At 42.4% G+C, this 18,681-nt stretch overlaps 1 protein-coding gene across 1 annotated transcript in view; it reads left to right on the forward strand.

Annotated features, from left to right (window-relative positions):
* The window catches only part of PCDH15 (protocadherin related 15), a 714,631-nt gene that overhangs the window by 658,153 nt on the left and 37,797 nt on the right, over positions 1–18,681 (forward strand). The window contains exon 30 of the mRNA XM_067552760.1: positions 12,549–12,725. Coding sequence (XP_067408861.1) covers positions 12,549–12,725 — 177 coding nt within the window. The remainder of the gene's footprint in view (positions 1–12,548; positions 12,726–18,681) is intronic.

Below are 18,681 nucleotides of genomic sequence, written 5' to 3' on the forward strand. Positions count from 1 at the left end.
TTCCTTATGATATAATACAGTTTTGTAACCTTTATTGTGGAGGCCACCAGGTGACGTAAAAAGGGACAAATGACAGGAATGCTTTACAACCAAAACTGTAACAATGTCTGTTGACTTTTATTTTATCTGTGCTCCTGTGCATAACAGTTCTCTCTTAGAATGTTCGTAGATTTTTAATTGGAAAAGTAAATAAGATAATTAATATCTTTTAAATCCTAGTACTTTACCAAAATGACACACATACATTAGTTACCATTGGGATTCCAAAATCCTTGGTGGCTTGCCGAAAATCTTACAGCAAATTCCGACGTGAATTATGAGGACCTCACTTGAGACTGCTTAAAGAAACTTATCTGGAAATTTTTGTTGCCAAGAACACCTTTAAGCCCTCAAATGCAATGCTCTTTTGCCTTTTTTTTTTTTTTTTGCTCGTCATGAATCAGTAGAAAATGAGGGAGAGTACATCTCTGTAAATCATTTAACTGCATTAGTTTCTTAACAGGGAAATTCTGCTCCCTGTTCTCGTTCTTCATAGATGATCATTTTCCATTATTACTAAATTGGGACTATGAACCACTGAACTATCTCCAGAAATGATTCTTCCTGAGCCCACCATTAACCATTATTATCAATTAGCACAGCATTAGCAACTATTCAACTTGACTTCTTTACCAGCATTCCAGATCACCGGGTGTCTCAGTGGAACAATCAAATGGTTAGCTTCCTCCACCTTTCCACTCATTTATTCTCTACTAGATAATAAACATTAATTCTTCGGTCTTCCACCTTTCCTCAGTTCAAAGTCCTACCTCAAATAAGCCTTCATTCATCAAACTTGTCTTCTACTTCTACTTCCACTTCCATATCCTCCATCCTTTATCCTATAGCATATCCTCCATAGCTGAATAAGTGTCTTTCAGCTGAGCCCACTAATAACCATATTTGTTTCATCTCTGCACACCCTCAGCAGTCTTATGAAGAGAAAGGAAAAAGAGAATCATCTTAATCTGCTGTACTCTTATTCCTTCCTTCCATCAGTTTTTAAATGTACTTTATGTTGCGCTTACATCCTACTTTCAAGACTGCCTTTTTCTTTCCTAGCTTTCATAAGTAACTGCTACCTTGGATAGTAATGGTCTTCCTATGTTTTGTCCTCCACTAGTCGCTCCTAGATCTAAAAATAATAAAGGCATTATGTGAATGTGTTTTCCACTCAGTTCTTTGAAAAAAACCCATAACTTTATACAATGCAGTCCTGTTGTGCCTTTTCAGATAAAGCTATAAACTGCTTGAGTTACATTTTTAAACTGCTTACAACAGCAGTCAAAGAATACTTTCCTGCTGAGAACTGGGATAGGCCCAGATGTATGCGTATTGCTCTTTGGGTGAATGAAACACAATGCTTCTTCCTTGGCTGCAGAAATAAGGCACTACAATAAAAAAGCTAGCAAAGGCAGCATGACAGCGCGTCTCCTAGAAGGCGGGAGCTCACAGAAGCAGCACAAAGAGAAGAAAAGAAACTTCAATCAGTTACAAGGAAGTCTGATTTACCTAATTTTATCTAAACTGTCTCCATATGATTGGGGTTCACCTCTATAAAGTATTACATTCTACCAATTAATCTTTAACAAAATATTTCTATGAACTATTTATAAATATGCATAGTAAATTGATTCAATGCAACTTTTTTGCACAGATATTTTATTGTATGTGATATAACAATAATCTTGTGTAAAAAACAATTATTTTGAGAGGGGGAATATTTCCCTTGCATAAGAAAATCGAGATTGTATGATTTGATATAAGTAATTAATTTACCCAGTTTATAGTGTCCTACTTTCCTTTACCAAACTGCTTCCCTGCAAAATCAGTTTACAAAATATGTTCATTATATCCTAAGAATGGAATCTAGCCCCGATTCTGCCTTCTTTGCTCTATATAGGCTGCCTAAAGCAGGTAGAAAGCTGACTTCACTGGCTGCTTAATGATTTCCCTGGCACGGTAGAACCAACAAAAACAGCGCTGTGCCATTTTGGAAAATCTCCAGGTGTCATAGAGCCAACATAACCAACTCTGTGCCACTCATACACCCTGGCCCTGTAATAAGGGACATGGTATGGGAGGGAGTGTGGCCAGAATGCAGAAACAGCTGGTATAACTACATGTCAGGCTGTAACTAGTAAACGCCACTTTTTTAGAACAGCTCTGAGGCTACTCTAAGATACACTGGTCCTAGGATCAGAGTGGTTGCAAAGATGGTGTTCAGCCATCTTTGCTGGCATAGCTGAGGATCTGTCTCCTGATTTAATGGACATTTAGCAATATCATAAAACAGCCAGAATTTGCCTGCTTAATCACAGTTGGCAGGGTAAATTCAGGAATGATTGTTGGAAAAGCAAGGAACTTTAAAATCAGTATTGAAATCCATTGGCTGAGCTGCTTGGGAAATCTGATAAGGTGTTTAGAAATGTCAGTACTGCTGTTTACTAATATGCATAGTCACTTAACTCACCAAAATATTTTTAAAATTAAGAGTCAACATTTTCAAACTTGTGTACCTAAAGTTATACAGCTACTTAAATGCCCTGGTTTTCAGATATTCAGCACCTGCAGCTTACATTATATAGTCATCTAGTTATTTCAGAGTGCTATGAAATGGATGGCATTTCATAAATCACTTTCTGTGTGCTCCAGTGATTTCACATAGTAAGCTATAAAAACACTAGAGAAAGGGAAAAAAAGTATTTTCCCTTAGGAGTTTTAATTTTGAAAGTTTTAAAATGTTTAGGTATAGGTACTGGTTAAAATCAGAATGTTCTTTAGGTTGAACTGTGTTTACCTTTCTTTTTCTTGTCAGTTTCACCTATTGCCTGTATGAGTCTTTTACACAGCAACAGAGAAAAATACATTTTAAAAAATAAGAAATTGTGATTTTAAAATCACAGAATTGGAAAAGGGACTCAGTGATATTTATACTGTCTGATGTTAATTTTAATTAATTAAATTTTGTACATTGGCAAGCTTTCAAGTTGATGGTATCTCTTTAAATTAGTTATTCTCTGATAAACAATAGTGTAAGAATGGTATTATTCCTTCTGTTTCGGTTATTCTTATGTCAAATATGCTCAGTGTCTGAGTCAAAATGGTTTTCACCCCTAGTTGTCAGCCCTGGAAACTTACTCTGGTCTGTGAGATGCAAGGAAGGATCTTCCCTTTCTGCACACAGTAATAAAATTTTTCAGCCAAATTATGCCCTCAATGGCACAGGTACAAATCTCTTGTCTTCATTTCATTTGCACAAATATAACTGATTGGAAACAATTCTGGTAAAGATGCAGAAGAAGGAATAGAATCCAGCTCGGTCTCTGTTGACTGTGCAGAAATATAAGAGTTAAATTTTGTCGCTAAAGCAGCAGATATGAATCTAAATAGACGCAGTGGGCAGATCTGTTGAGAAGAAGGTGCTAATGTTGAATAGTCAGTTATCAGATTAGAACTTCACTTTAAATTAATTTTGACTAATAAACGACCTCTAATTATACTTTTTTTAAATTGCTTGCTAAATGTGCCTTTTGGTGTTTGTTTCTAAAATACTATGAAAGAAAAGGCTCCTTTGTGCTGAAAATTAGTTGCCAATTGGTAGCTTACTGCAGTGTTTTAGTACCAAATGTAAACTTGAATTACTTTTGAAGTTACTCTCCAGAGATTTGTACACCTTTCAAAAGAATTTTCTTTAAATACCACTTGGCAGTTTTTAATGTGTGCTTTTTTTGTTTCTTTCATTGAATCATTATGTTCCATTATATACATATATAATAAATTGCCTGTATCCTAAAAGTATAATTATTATTGTAATTCATATGGACTGTGTTTCTTGCAACATCAATCAAAGTCAGTTGTCTGAAGTGTAAGTATTTGTCCTAGTCAAACATTATTAGGTTATGTATTCTTCAATTTAAATAATGTTTTAAACAGATACTCTGTAACAGGACTGAGAATATGGGTAAATTTGAACAGCTACCATGAATCCTTGAGAATAATCCATAGTATTATCAAGCTCTGATAATACTAACCATTGCAACCATTTACTAAAGTCGCATACTTTACCTAACCACAATTGCCCTAAAGGAGATTACTTATGTGTGTGTGGCAGGGTTTCAACTCCAGCTGCCAAGTAGTGTGTTATGGGCAGGAACAAAGCAGATTTAATACTCCCAGCAGTCAATGCGTGTTTGCTTATTTGAGGCCAATCAGTTGCCAGTGTTCTTAATAGGAAGGAACTTCCAATCCAGACCTGCTATTTTTAGGTTGCTTTTGGAGCAGTACTCTGGACTGTGTCTGGAGCATGGAACTCAGAGCATACATATTCTGCTAGATTAGAACTATTTCTGGCAGGGTTTTGCTTTTCAGAAGTTTACAACATGATAGCTCAGGGGTATTTTGGTATTTTCACAAAGAGAAGGAAGTGAGAGTGCTAGAAATTATTGACTTCCTTAATCTTTTAAAATTGTGATTTAGCAGTATTGCTCTTTCAGCATTACTTTTCTTTGCTGAATATATGTAGTAATGATTTATCAGGGAAAAACAAGAGCAGAAGGTATCTAGTTACTTGAACCAATGAAAGTGTCTATCTTGAGACAGGCTTTATCAGCCTAAGTGCACTAATCAAACTCTAGTACTACATTAGCAATTTTGTTTGGCGAACATTTTCCAGTTTTGTATTCCAGGCCATCTTGTTGCACAGCACCAAATGTTTTTCTGGATGAGTTTTTGGAGTGAAGGATTTCAGTCACTCATGTTGTATTTTTCCCCCATCAGTGTATGTGAATCCCTCATTGATGCTGGGGCCTATTCACTTTGTAGACCTGCTCCAAAATTCATCTGGAGTACACTTCCCATGTGGAAAGGCTTAAAGAGAGCCAGGACAGCACTTGCAGACCTTACAAGGGAAGAAAACCATTTTTTTCTTAATGTATATATTAAGCTTTGTATCATTTGCTTGGGAATACAAGCATTATTCATATTATTAGGCCCTGATCCTGAAAAGTTATTAGCCTGCACAGACCCTAACCCCCATGTGAAACCCCTTTAGTGAGACTCCATGCACACATTAGGGTTCACTCTTGCACTCTTTGAAGAATTGAGTCTTAGCTATAAAAGCCATACAGTGAAGTATACTCTATCTGGTGCCTCAGCTTTGCTCATGTAGGCAATTTTACAAGCCCATATATTGCTTCATTATATTTCATTCCCATTTAAATGATTCTTTAAATATAGTATAATGCACTAGCTACATGGAATTAAAAATTTTATATGTAGTCTTCCCATTCAAAAGTCAGTGTTCATGCAAATATCTTGGTTGTGCAGCTAAGCATATAAAAATAAGGGAATACAAAGTTAAGATTGTATATACATTATAGACTCGAGTTACACAACTTCAGTTACACAGAATAATACTATAAAATCACTTACTCAGATAAGATTGAGAAGGTTGTCCCTGTTCCTGGAATTTGTGGTAATTTTCATTCTTCCCTTGCCAACACCATGAATCAAAGAAGAATCCTTATAACTTTCTATTATGTATAGTACTCTATCTGAATTCCTGACCAGAATATCTGTTCACTATATATACATTGTTTGAAGTTTACACAGTTATGCTGTAATTGCTCTAAATACCATTTTTATCAACTGTACAGTCCAATACAAACCCGCAGAGATGCAATTCTGACTAACTAAACTGATATGAAAAAGTAATACTTTTTGCTTGTAGTTGCCTCTGACAGGTCAGCAAGTTTAATGGGCACCAGGATAGGTACATACCATATACTAAGTTGGAGCACAGTACTACTTCTTCGAGTGTTTGCTCATGTCCATTCCACTATAGGTGTGTGCACACCTCCGTGCGCAGTTCCCGGAACATTTTTTCCCTTAGTAGATCCCTTGGGCCAGCTCTGATGCCCCCTAGAGCCCTGCACACATGCCGCAGTATATGAGGTGCTGCCGGCCCTATGGTCCCTCAGTTCCTTCTTTCCGCCCGTGACGGTTGCTGGAACGAGCCTTGCTCTCAGCAACTACTATTCCCCTTGTTTCAACTTGTTTGTTATTCTAAGTTAGTTTTAGTTAGTTAAGTAGTTGTTAAGTGTGTTTAGAGTAGTTAGAGATAAGGCAAGGGGACTTAGAGTGGCCAGGCAAGCCATGTGCCTCCTGCAGGAAGGCTTTCCCACTCAGCGACCCCCACGACCGCTGCCTTAAGTGTTTGGAGGAAGCGCACAGAAAAGACAAATGCAAGATCTGCAGGGCTTTTAAACTAAGGACCTAAAAGGACCGAGAAATTTGGTTGAAAGCCCTGCTGATGGAGGCAGTGCGCCACCCGGCGTCTGAGCTGGCCCATTCCACCTCAGCACCGAGCGTGACCTCGGTACAGAGCGCACAGCCGGCACTGGCCTCAATTCGGCACCGCGCAATATCGCCAGCACCAAAGAGGAAGAAGCAGTATGCGGAGCGTGGACACTCCCCTGCGCCGTCGGTATGGGCAGGGTCGAGCACGGAGATGCACCAGACCCGGCACATTGAGTCTTTTCCGGTGCCTACATCTCCAGTCAGGGAGCCTCCCCCAACTCCTGGGAGTGGGAGAGTGCCCCTTCCAACGCCGTCAACACCGGAGGCTTTTCAGGTGGCAAGAGCCTTGTTGGCCTTGCCTACGCCACCTTCACCCCCCCTCCACCAAGGGAAAAGGGGCCGGTGTCACGGGGGAAACCTGTGTTGGGTTCTCCTGAAGGGCAGTGGAGATCCCCAGTACAGGGAGGAAGATGTCCCGCTGGACAGCCTCCAGGCGTAAAGCAGAACCACTCCCCCAGCAGTCGCTCCAGTTTGGCGTCGTAGACCCAATCTGCTCCGGCACAGGACTTGGAGTCTCCCCCTCAGGGCCGAAGTTGATCCCTGGCACTGGCGGCAGTGCATGCTAGGAGGCGGCATCGGTCAAAGTCTACCAGGCAGTGCTCGGACAGGTCCCATTCCAGATACCCAGCACTGAGGAGTTCGCCCGCACCAAGGCGGTGAAGAACCTGGTCACTGTCAGAGGACCCGCACCGAGGAGCTTGCCCAAACAGAAGCGGCACAGAAATCGGTCGCCATCGGAGGACCCAGCACCACGCAGTCCACGACGCGGAACCAGGTCGCCGGAGTCTGGCTCGGCACCGAGGAGTTCAGAGTGACACTGACCCGGGTCACCAAAAGGGTCTGCAGGAACGCAAGGCAAGTGGCACTGAAAATCTTCAGTACTGAGACAACGCTACGGTACCTCTAGCTCTTCGGAGCACACCTCTGTTTGTCGGCACCGCTCACAGCGACGGAGGCAGTCCTCGTCATCATCCAGGTCAGAGGCATCGAGAGGACAGTCCCTGGCACGGAAGGGCGCCCGGGACCGAGGACGTGCATGGCACCACCGGTCCAGTGACTCGGGGTCTCCCAGGGAGGACAGTCGTTGGGAGATCCGACGCCCCCACAAAGTGTCACAGCCTGTGGCGCAGTCAGTCCCGGGTTGACTCCAGGGTCAATGGCCGCAACAATGGCCTTATTGGGCCCCATGGGGTATCCAGATGGGGCCGGAGCCCCAATCCATCCTGTCATTGGGGGTGCAGTCCGTGCCTCAGGCACAGGAGAAGGCCCATATTCACCACTCCTTGGACGAGGAGTCGGACCCTATGGAGGGACCCTCAATGGGTGCAACCCTTCACCAGGAGGAAGCGCATCCACAGGACACGCCTTGGCAGTCCTCTTTCTCCTCACTGGATGAGGCAGTCTCCCGGGACCACTCGGCGCCCCTGGAGGATTTCAGGGCACACCAGGAGCTGCTCAAGAGGGTAGCCTCCAACTTGGGGCTGGAGGTGAAGGAGTTAGAAGAGGCCGAAGATAGCCTCTTTAATGTGCTGGCAGCGGCTGCCCCACTGAGAGTGGCCCTCCCAGTCCATGAAAGAGTACTCAAAATTGTAAAGGCCCTGTGGCAAACCCTTTGCTCGGTTGCCCCCAAGTCAAAGGTGGCCGAGAAAAAGTATTATGTCCCAGCTGAAGGGTTTGAGTATTTGTTCACTCACCCCGCCCCGGGAACCCAGGTGGTAGATGCGGCTAACCAGAGAGACAGGCAAGGTCAGCCAGGGTCCACTCCCAAGAACAAAGACTACAAGAAGCTGGACTTGTTTGGGAGAAAGGTTTATTCCACGGCAAGCCTGCAGTTCAGGATTGCCAACCATTAGGCCCTCCTGGGTAGATACAGTTTCAATCTGTGGGACTCCCTCAGGTGGTTTGCTGAGGCCCTGCCCCAGGACCAGGCCACAGACTTTAACATCATCATGGAGGAAGGATCCACAGTGGCTGGGGCAGTGCTCCAGACATCCTGTGATGCTGCTGACTCGGTGGGCAGGGCTATAGCCTCCACCATCTGCATGAGACTATGCTCATGGCTACAATCCTCGGGCCTGTCCCAGGTGGTGCAGCAGTCTATTCAGGAGCTCCCCTTTGATGGGTCAGCCCTATTCTCCAACCAAACCGATGCGAAGTTGCACGGTCTGAAGGACTCCAAGGCCACACTTCGCTCCCTGGGCCATGCCCCAGCTTTCCAGGAATCAGTCACGGTCCCAGGGGCAGCAGCAGCCAAGGCCTCCATCCAGGCCTTATCGACCCTATGGGAATAGGAATAGTGGGTTTAGAAGGAGAAACCAGCCCCCAGCTCATCCTCAGCTCCCCAACAGGGGCCCCCCGGGAGGTCGGGCAACCAGAGGAGACAATTTTGATGGTGCGCCAGAGGGTGGCGCCCCGACTGTTTGCCTGGATCCGCCCTGCCCCTTCCTAAACAGGTTAAGGCCCTTCTATCCCAAATGGGCAAATATCACTTCGGACCATTGGGTCCTTGGGATAGTCTCAGGGGGCTATTCCCCACAGTTTACATCTTCCCCCCCTCCCCCCCAACAACCGGGTGGTCACAGTTCCCCCGCCCGTTTTAGCCTCCCTGAACTGGTGGCAGACTTCCAGGCCAGTGATGAAGGGCATTCTGTTCAGGGAACTGGTCCCCTTGGTCACCCTAATTTCAGACGTGTCGGAGGTAGGATGGGGAGCCCACATCAGCACTAACCTAGGCTTCAGGGGCTCTGGTTGGGGGAGGAGAGGCGCCTGCACATCAATGTGAAGGAGCTTAGGGCCATTCGCCTAGCGTGCAAGGTGTTCCTCCAATTCCTGACAGGCAGAGTGGTGCAGGTGCTGATGGACAACACTGCTGCCATGTTTTACATAAACAGGCAGTGGGGAGCGCGCTCGTCAGCCCTCTGTGAGGAAGCTATCCGTCTGTGGGACTTTGCCGTGAGGCACGATTTCCACTTGACTGCCTCTCACCTCCTGGGTGTGAGGAACGATGAGGCGGATCGCCTCAGCAGGTCGTTCTACCCTGTCACGACTGGTCATTGCACCCAGAGGTGGTGGCTATGATCTTCCAGAAGTGGGGTGTTCCCCAACTGGACCTATTTGCATTGACCTGGAACACGAAATGCTCGAGGTTCTGCTCGCTCCAGGGTCGCGAGACTGAGTCGATTTCCGACGTGTTCCTCATCGACTGGATGGGGACCCTCATGTACATGTTCTCGCCCATTCCGCTCCTGCCCAAGGTACTGCTGAAAATAAAGAGGGACAGGGCGGACGTTATACTCATCGCTCCGGGCTGGCCAAGACAGCACTGGTTCAGCATGCTGCTGGACTCTCGATCACCCCACCCCTGGGGCTCTCGAGGCGGCACGACCTTCTCTCCCAGGACCATGGTCTCCTGTTGCACCTGCACCTGGACTCCCTGCACCTCACGGCCTGGAGGCTCTGTGGCTGACGGAGGGAGAGAGAGCCTGCTCAGTACAGGTCCAACAAGTCCTGCTTGGCAGCAGGAAACCTTCCACACAAGTCGTGTATCGGGCTAAGATGAAACAGTTTACCTCTTGGGAGGAGTCCCAGGGCATTCCACCCCGGCACTTGCCTGTACAGGCGATCCTAGAGTACCTGCTCCAGCTAAAGCTCCAGGGTCTGGCACTGGCCTCGCTGAAGGTTCACCTGGCGGCCATTTCAGCCTTCCATCAGCTGCTAGAGGGGAGATCCCTGTTCTTCCATCCCATGTCTGTCAGGTTCCCCAAAGGGGTGGAGAGTCTTTATCCGCAGGTCCATGACTTGGTGCCTCCCTGGGATCTCAACCTGGTCCTCTCGAGACTCACGGGGCCCCCCTTCGCACCCATGGCTTTATGTCCTCTGCTCCTGCTTTCATGGAAGGTAGCCTTCCTGGTAGCCATTATCTCAGCCAGTAAGATCTCCGAGATTAGGGCCTTGACCTCAGAGCCCCCTTATACAGTATTCTATAATGATAAACTGCAGTTGAGGCCGAATTCAGCCATCCTGCTTAAGGTGGTTTCCCAATTTCATTGTAATGAAGATATTTTTCTCCCTGTGCTTTTTCCCAAACCACACGGCTTGGAGGAGGAGAGGAGATGGCATTCACTGGACATGAGACAAGCCCTGGCCTTCTACATCAAGAGTACAAAGCCATTCCGGAAATCGACGCAGCTCTTCGTCGCAGTCATTGACCTGATGTAAGGCTCACCTGTCTCCACCCAGCGCATCTCCTTGTGGATTACATCTTGCATCAAGTTCTGCTACGAGCAGGCGAAGTTGCCGCTTCCAGGAATCATCACAGCACAGTCAACCAGAGCTCAAGCCTCGTCTGCAGCCTTCCTGGAGAGAGTGCCCCTGCAGGACATCTGGTCTTTGGTGCATACCTTCACATCCCACTATGCCATTGTTCAGCAGGCGAGAGAGGACGCAGGATTTGGCAGAACGGTGCTGAGGGAAGCTCACCGGTAATGCCTACCCACCTCCAAAGGTATTGCTTGTTAGTCACCTATAGTGGAATAGACATGAGCAAGCACTCGAAGAAGAAAACAAGGTTATTTACAAGTAATTGATGTTCTTCGAGATGTGTTGCTCATGTCCATTCCACAACCCACCCCCCGTCCCCGCTGCCAGATTTGGCAGAAAGAAGGGACTGAGAGGGTGTAGGGCAGGCAGCGCCTCATATACCGCAGCATGTCCGCAGGGCTTCAGGGGGCAGCGGAGCCAGCCCTACGGGAACTGCTAAGGGGAAAAAAGTTCCGGGAACCATGCACAGAGTCGTGCACACACCTATAGTGGAATGGACATGGGCAATACATCTCGAAGAACATCAGTTTCTGGTAAGTAACTTTGTTTTTCACTTCTGTACTGATCTCATCCATTCTAAGGCTTGTTCTATGTTTCTTGTAGAGATAGGATAAATCCATATAAATTCATATAACATGATACTCATTATGTCAGGGAAAACTCTACAAACCTTCATGGATATGTTTTTCATGAGTATTTTAAGAGCAACAACAAATATTTCAGGCCTTTCCCATAAATAGATAATTCTACATAGAAAACTTCACAAAAATATGACAAAAGAAAGGTTTCTCAGTACGTGGTTCTGAAACCTTTGCTCACATCCAGTAATCCTTACTCATTTAAATAGTCCCATTGAAGTCAGTTATTGATACTGCCAATTAGACTGTTTACATAAGAAAGTGTTATTTTGTGTGAAAACTTTTGCAAAAAAGGAAATATATTAAATATTACCATTAGTGAAAGAGTCGCCCTCAAGAGTCAGAAAAATGGGCAGTAAATCTTATCTTCTGTAGTCAAGTGCATTTCTTAGGAATCTCATTTTTCTTGCCAATTGACACATTGATATTCAAGCTGATATTTCATTGAGTGTACTACCATATACTAAACATAGCAGTTTACAATGATTGCTTCTTTTCTGGAAGTAAAATGAAGTAGGTCTGCTGTAGTTTGTAGTTATCATGCCCCTGATATCTTGGACTAAGCTGTCTCTAAATCACTTAACCTATCTGACATGTTTTGTCACTTTCTGTATAACTTTTGCAATTTGTTTACGGATAATTTTTATTTTCCTGCAGTAAACCTGTCAGAGCAGTACTCCAGCCTCTACCATTGCTATAAAGCTTGCTTATGCCTTTAGGAGTTGCAGGTGTACTAATACCTGATACGTTATGTCATACTATATGTCTAGATGATATACACCACTGAAAATGGTTGAGGATATTATTTTTGTGTATGAGAGAATTTACTACCCCCAAAAGTGTAAAGGTGGAACTAAAGAGTTCTGAAACCATATAATTCCATGAAAGCTTGACAGTTTTATCTGTAAAATATAGCTGGAATTTCCCATGAGTCATTTAAAACTCAAAGTATATCATAAATACAAAGAGTTAGACTTAAGAACACAGTGTTCAATGACCTCCTCTAAAGTTTTTCCTAGGAGCGGAGCATTTAAGAGCTTAAGTTAAAATGGGTATTTTATGAAAAGGGCTTTTAGAGTTATCAGCCAACAAAGCCAATGTTTTTCTCTGTTAGATTACAGTTCAGGCTTTTGTCAGTCTTTGTTACAACAAATAAATCACTGTAACTTCCTGACTCTATTTAATTTTCAGGATTTTGCAACGCTATGTCCAAGATCAGATTCCAGGTGCAACGGTTGTAGTGGAGTCCATTGGTGCCCGCAGATTTGGAGATGGCTTTTCAGAAGAGGATTATTCCAAATCTGATTTGACGGTCTATGCAATTGACCCACAAACAAATCGAGCTATAATGAGGAATGAACTTTTTAAGTAAGTATCTAAATCATTTGTCATTGATGTCTGTAGTCTTGATGCCTGTTTTGCAGCCTACTAGCTTTTTTTTTCCTTCAGTGCTTCTGCTGGACTTCAGGACTTCTGCTGATCCACAGCCTTCAGCTCCACCCCCATCTTTCCCAAGATTCTTGCAGATGTCTAGGAAAATGTGGGATTTGTGGGTGGCTCCTGCAGCTCATTTTCACAAAAACAAGCCCTGTGCCCTCAATGGATTGATAGAGGGGATTCTCATGGAGTTTTTCTACCCTAGTGAAACCTGTGGTCACCTTTATGTGACCTAGATTGGTAGTGGCTGAAAGTCATTACCATATGACAGTTGTTCATTGACATATATTAAATGGCTAGAAAATGTTATGTGTAATGAAAACATGCACAGTCTAGGATAGGATTTATGTAGGATTTAAAAAATTATAAGGGTTATAAACCTTCATGCTTCAGGGCTGACGCGAACCACTAACTAGTGGGGTTAGGAAAGAACTTCCCCCTGGGGTAGTTTTCTCCTTAATTGCTCATTATAGGGTTAATGCACCTTCCTTTAAAGGTTGTACTAGCTACTCTTGGAGACAAAATATGGCAGTAGATCTACTAGTCTAATCCAGTATGGCAATTCCTACATGCTTTCAATTCAGTTCCAAGTGGGTAAACATTTGCCAGCATCACATAAACAACCACAACTATTGACTTATCTTTGGTAGTCTCAGAAGCTAAGTACTGAATGGGCATGAAAACTAAATTAGCTTCTCACTTCTAGACATGGTATGTCTAGGACATGGGTGGGGAGTAGTTTTCGGGACTAAATGAGTACCTTAGGTCATGTCTACACTAATGAGCTTACAACGGCATGGCTGTATTGATGCAGCTGTGCCACTATAAGATCACTTGTGTAGCAGCTCTATGCTCTCCTGTTGACATAATAAAACCACTTCAATAAGCAGTGGTAGCTACGTATGTGGGAGAAGCACTGGTGTCTGTATTTTTTTCACAACCCTGAGCAACATAAGTTTTGCTGGCATAAGTGGTAGTGTAGACGTGGTCTTAGTCAATGTGTCACTTTTTGTAAGCACTGTGTTCACTTAAAATGTATATATAAATAACTATGTTCCTTCTCTCCCACTGGCAGAAATCACCCTCTTATACCTATTATTTTTACTTTAGTTTCCAAATGTATTTCCATGTAGAGCCCTATACAGTATCTGTATGAAAGCAAGAAAAAGACTAACCTACTTTTTTTAGATCAACTGTTTGCTGCTGCTTCCTCATACATTTGTCTGAAAGATTGTTTCTCCCCCAGTGAGAGTTAAACCAGAGAGTTCAGTGATGTGTCACAGGTTTAAAAAGTAAATGGCTGTGAGCTTTCTCATAGATCATGATTGAAAAGGGGCTTGTTCTCCAGCATTCTAAATTTAGTATGGCTTAATTACAGCCTGAGACACCTAGATTCATACAATCATAGATTATAAAGACAGAAGGGACCAATGTGATAATCTAGTCTGACTTCCTGTATAGCATAGGCCAGAGCACTTCCCAGAATTAATTTCTGTTTGAACTAGAGCGTATCTTTTAGAAAAACATCTAATCTTGACTTTAAATTTCCAATGCAGAATCCACAATTCCCCTTGGTAAATTGTTCCAATGGCTAATTACCCTCACTGTCAAAATGTTGTCTCTTATTTCTAGTATAGTTTGTCAAGCTTCAACTTCCAGCCATTGGGTTTTGTTATACCTTTTTTCTGCTAGATTGAAGAATCCTCTATTATCAAATTTCTGTTCCCCATGTAAATATAGAGGTGATCAAATCCCCCTTACCTTTCTCTTTGATACTTTCCTTGAGTCTTTAACTAAAAGGCATGTTGCCCAGCCCTTTAATCATTCTTGTGGTTCTTCTCTGAAGTGGTTGTCCCATGCCAAATCCAGAAGTAATATAATCTCTACATTTCTACTCAATATTCCCTTGTTTATGCATCCAAGTATCGTATTAGCCCTTTTAGCATCATACTGGGAGCTCATATTCAGCTGATCATCCAGCACAACCCCCAAATCTCTTTTAGAATCTGCTTCCCAAGATTGAGCCTCCAGTCATCGAAGTGTCACCTGCTTTCTTTCTTCCTTGATGCTTTACATTTGGTCATACTGAAACACAGATTGTTTCCTTGCACCCAGCTAACCAATCAATCCAGATTGCTCTATATCAGTGACCTGTCCTCTTTTTTATTTACCATTCTCCCAATTTTTTTGGCATCTGCAAAATTTATCAGTGATGATTTTATGTTTTGTTCCAGGTCATTGATAAAAGTGTTAAATAGCACAAGGCCAAGTATCCCATAGGAATCACAGCAATGATGATTTCCCATTTACAATTATTTTTTGAGAGCTATCAACCAGTTTTAAATCCACTTAAAGTGTGTCATAGATTGGCAAATGGATGGTAGAACAGACAAAGTGAAGCAAATAGTTGCATGATGGATGGATTACATATAGTAACAGGATAAGACTGACCCCCTTTTAATAATCATTGGGTGCTTGATATAGGTCCACTGAGGAAGCACAGGAGAGATCAGTAGCCACAAAATATGTGCAAATCCCCCAGAAGAAGCCAGGACCCAGTTACCTCACCAGTTCCACTCAACTCTCAGCAAAGTCATTGGGAGTTTTGCCCACAACTGGTGGAATAATCTGGCACCTGAATTATAGACAGAAAGGTATTTGCATGTGAGATTCATTAGAAGTACACAGGGCCCACATTTTAGGCCCCACTTAGCTCTTCATTGCTGCTGTCTCTTGACTCTTTCATCCCAGACTACCACATTTGATTATGAAGTTGTTGGGACTCTTGGAAAATTAGAAAATGTCTCTACCAAATTCAATCCAGTTTGAACATACTTGAGGTAAATAGACCCCAGGGTGTGTGCCCCAGCCATCATGATGATTGTGACAGATCCTGGTAGCCCAGTTTTCCCAAATTCAGATTTGGATTCCAAATGTGGTGGTCCGAAATCATGCCTTAATCTACTACTGTTTATACATGCAAAGTGAGCCAATGCACATGCATGTAGGAAATTACCTGTTTTGTGCACATAGTGTGGACTTTTGCTGACACAATGCCTTTGTGTGGGTACAAAGTTTGGCCCTGTTTATATCACAATCCATTGAAAGTAAAGAAATGTATTTTATAGTTCATACTTGGATATACAGTACTTTGTAGTGCTTAAAATGCAGATCTTCAAATGTATAAAAAGCGTTAACTTTCCTGCTTTGTATACCTACAAGATAATACTAGCTTGGAAGGAACTTTATTTAAATGCTTCATGTGCCTCCAAAGTCAGCGTATTTTTTCTGCTAAAGCTTTTAAAAATTTAAATCAGCAAAATCCTGGAGAATGCTTTCCTGCCCTTGGGGTAGAGGTGAATGAGTGTGAGCTTAGTAAAGTAAAGGAGAGAAATGAAATGAGAGTTTCATTACTTGGTAATACTTCAGATTTCATGTTTTAGCTAATGATAGGTGAATCTCAAAAGGTTTAGTTCAGATAAGCTCAGATGCTTATCCAAATCTAAAGAGAAACTCCCTCCATAAAACTGCAGCCTTCCTACCTATAGCTGGACTTTTCATGGGGAGGTTCAGTGGTCCTTCCCCCTGAGCAGTGGGATGTCTTCAGAGATAACATTAGTGTCCCACCTCCCACTAGAAAGAGATTGCCATGTTTTATAATCACCCCATACCCTCCCACAAGAATGATCTTCAGAGGAAGTGCAGGCTCCTATCAGAAGATGGACGTATGGTGGTGGGGAACCCTGTGTAATAAACAGCAGATGCCAGGGTCTAATTGAGATAGAGAAACCTATCATGTTACAATTTAAATACAGAGAGGGAAGTGACCAATGGTAGAAGCTGTGGGATGATAGTGGGGATTGGTCTGCCTAACCCAGCATGTCCCAAATCTTGGAAGAGATTCATATTTTAATATAGGAGGTAGGGAGAACATTCAGAACAGTTCTAGTTTAGCCCATTTGTAGTTTTAGCATGTCATACAAAATTATTATTTGAGTATGGGAAAATACCTTCAGATGTCCTTCAGTGATCCTTTACTGAACATAAACTTACAATACATATAGTGTAGTTCTGTATATGATCCATAATTGGAGCTTTAATATTCAATACTTTAATAAAAAGCTTGAACCTTTACCTGAATCCTTTCAGAAAAGGATCTTTAATTGGGTCTATTAATGAATACTGGAATATGACCAGGCCCTTGTGTCAGAAGATCTGGTCCCCTAAGGTTTCCCCTTATGGGATGAATTTTCAGATGACTTAGAACCACCATAGCCATTCCTACACCATCCCCCTGCCACAAGGAGCACGGCTGCTAGAAAAGGGAAGTGGCAGAGGTGTCCTGTCATCTCTTGTTGCCAAAATGGAACTAAGGACTATTGGCAGCACAAGTTAGACACATGTTAGGGCAGCATCAGGGCTGCTCTAATTTACACCAATGCTCCAGTCTCCAGCTACTCTCAGACTTAGACTGGGGGGAGGAATACCTAATGGTGCCTAAAGCCACTATTGCACTCACCTCCTGAGCTGCACCATGCACAGCTTGTATCCAGTTCAGCATATGAGCAATTGGATAAAGCAGATGTAGTATCACCATAGCAACTTTTCAGGTTGTATTTAATCATTCTGAGGCAAACAATTCTGTTCAACTAAGATATAAAATCAGACTTGCAAAAACAAAAGCCAGTAAAATCTGAATTTTATCTAAAATTTAAAATTTAACCTGTGCTGCTCATTGCCAGTTGGGTATAGTAAGAGTCTCTCTGGATCTATGGTGATTTTTACCTATGATAATCATTATAATACTTATGAACAATGAGTTCTGCATAGTCTTCAGAACTTCTGCGATCAATCATTGATCATATATGATCTGTCTTGACCTACATGCCTTCTTGTGAATGCACAGTTTTAAGAATAGAAAATCTATTTGAGGTTATTCTGAAGTATCGTATCAACTGTATCAAAGTATTTCCTCCCCAAACTGCTAAAAAGTAGTGAAACCATTTAAACTATATTATGGACTGAAAATACCAGCAGTTTTTTAAAATTACAGATATTTTGATTTATTAGCACACAAAAAGCATTTGATTCTATAAAAATGTCTCTTATATCTATTCAGCTTTAAAATATCCTGCATTTAAAAAATCCACCCCGTCTGAGCCCTTGTGCAGTATGTCATGTTTCATCTCACAGTGAATGTGTATGGTTGAGTCATGAACCCCTTAAAATAAGGGTTTGTAAAGAAAATGTTAACAGAATCTTAACTGAGACAGTGTTAGTCTCCCAAAGGTATAATGCTGGCAAAGCTGAATACTTGCCTATTCTTCATCAGCACAGAGGACATGTGCCTTACACCAGTGACATCTAGTGTGCAAATGAAGAATTAGAGCTCTGGTCTCCATTATGCTTGCATTTTCAACGTTCTTATTGTAGATTCTGTTTAGGTCAGGGTAAATTATTTTTGCTAAATTACCAAAAACAAAAACAAACCACATTATCTGAAAAGGGGCCAAAGGCTTAGTTATGAATGTTAGTAAAACATAGTAATAAAAAAGGGCAAAGGATTCTTTCTGAAAGAAAATATTATTCTAAAGACCTTTGGTGGAACTTTAGAAAAAGATGATGGACCAGTGAATGATAAATCATTATTCCATTATCAAGGTAGTATTACGGAAACATTGCTCATGTTTCCATAGTTCAAGTTGAGTGAATATTTTACATAAGCAAGGATTCAACCATTTTGTTATACAAGACAAACAGTGTATCCTCCCCAAAATTATAGCACTTTCTCTTTGATTTTTACAATGAATATTCTGATATTTTACAAGTACAAGTTAACTAATTTAAGTTAAAATTCATTTTGAAAATTGGTTCTTTTAAAAATTTA

Source organism: Emydura macquarii, unplaced genomic scaffold (genome assembly GCF_026122565.2).
Source record: "Emydura macquarii macquarii isolate MOO-44397 ecotype Brisbane River unplaced genomic scaffold, CSIRO-AGI_Emac_v2 contig_1390, whole genome shotgun sequence".
Taxonomy (NCBI): Eukaryota; Metazoa; Chordata; order Testudines; family Chelidae; genus Emydura; species Emydura macquarii.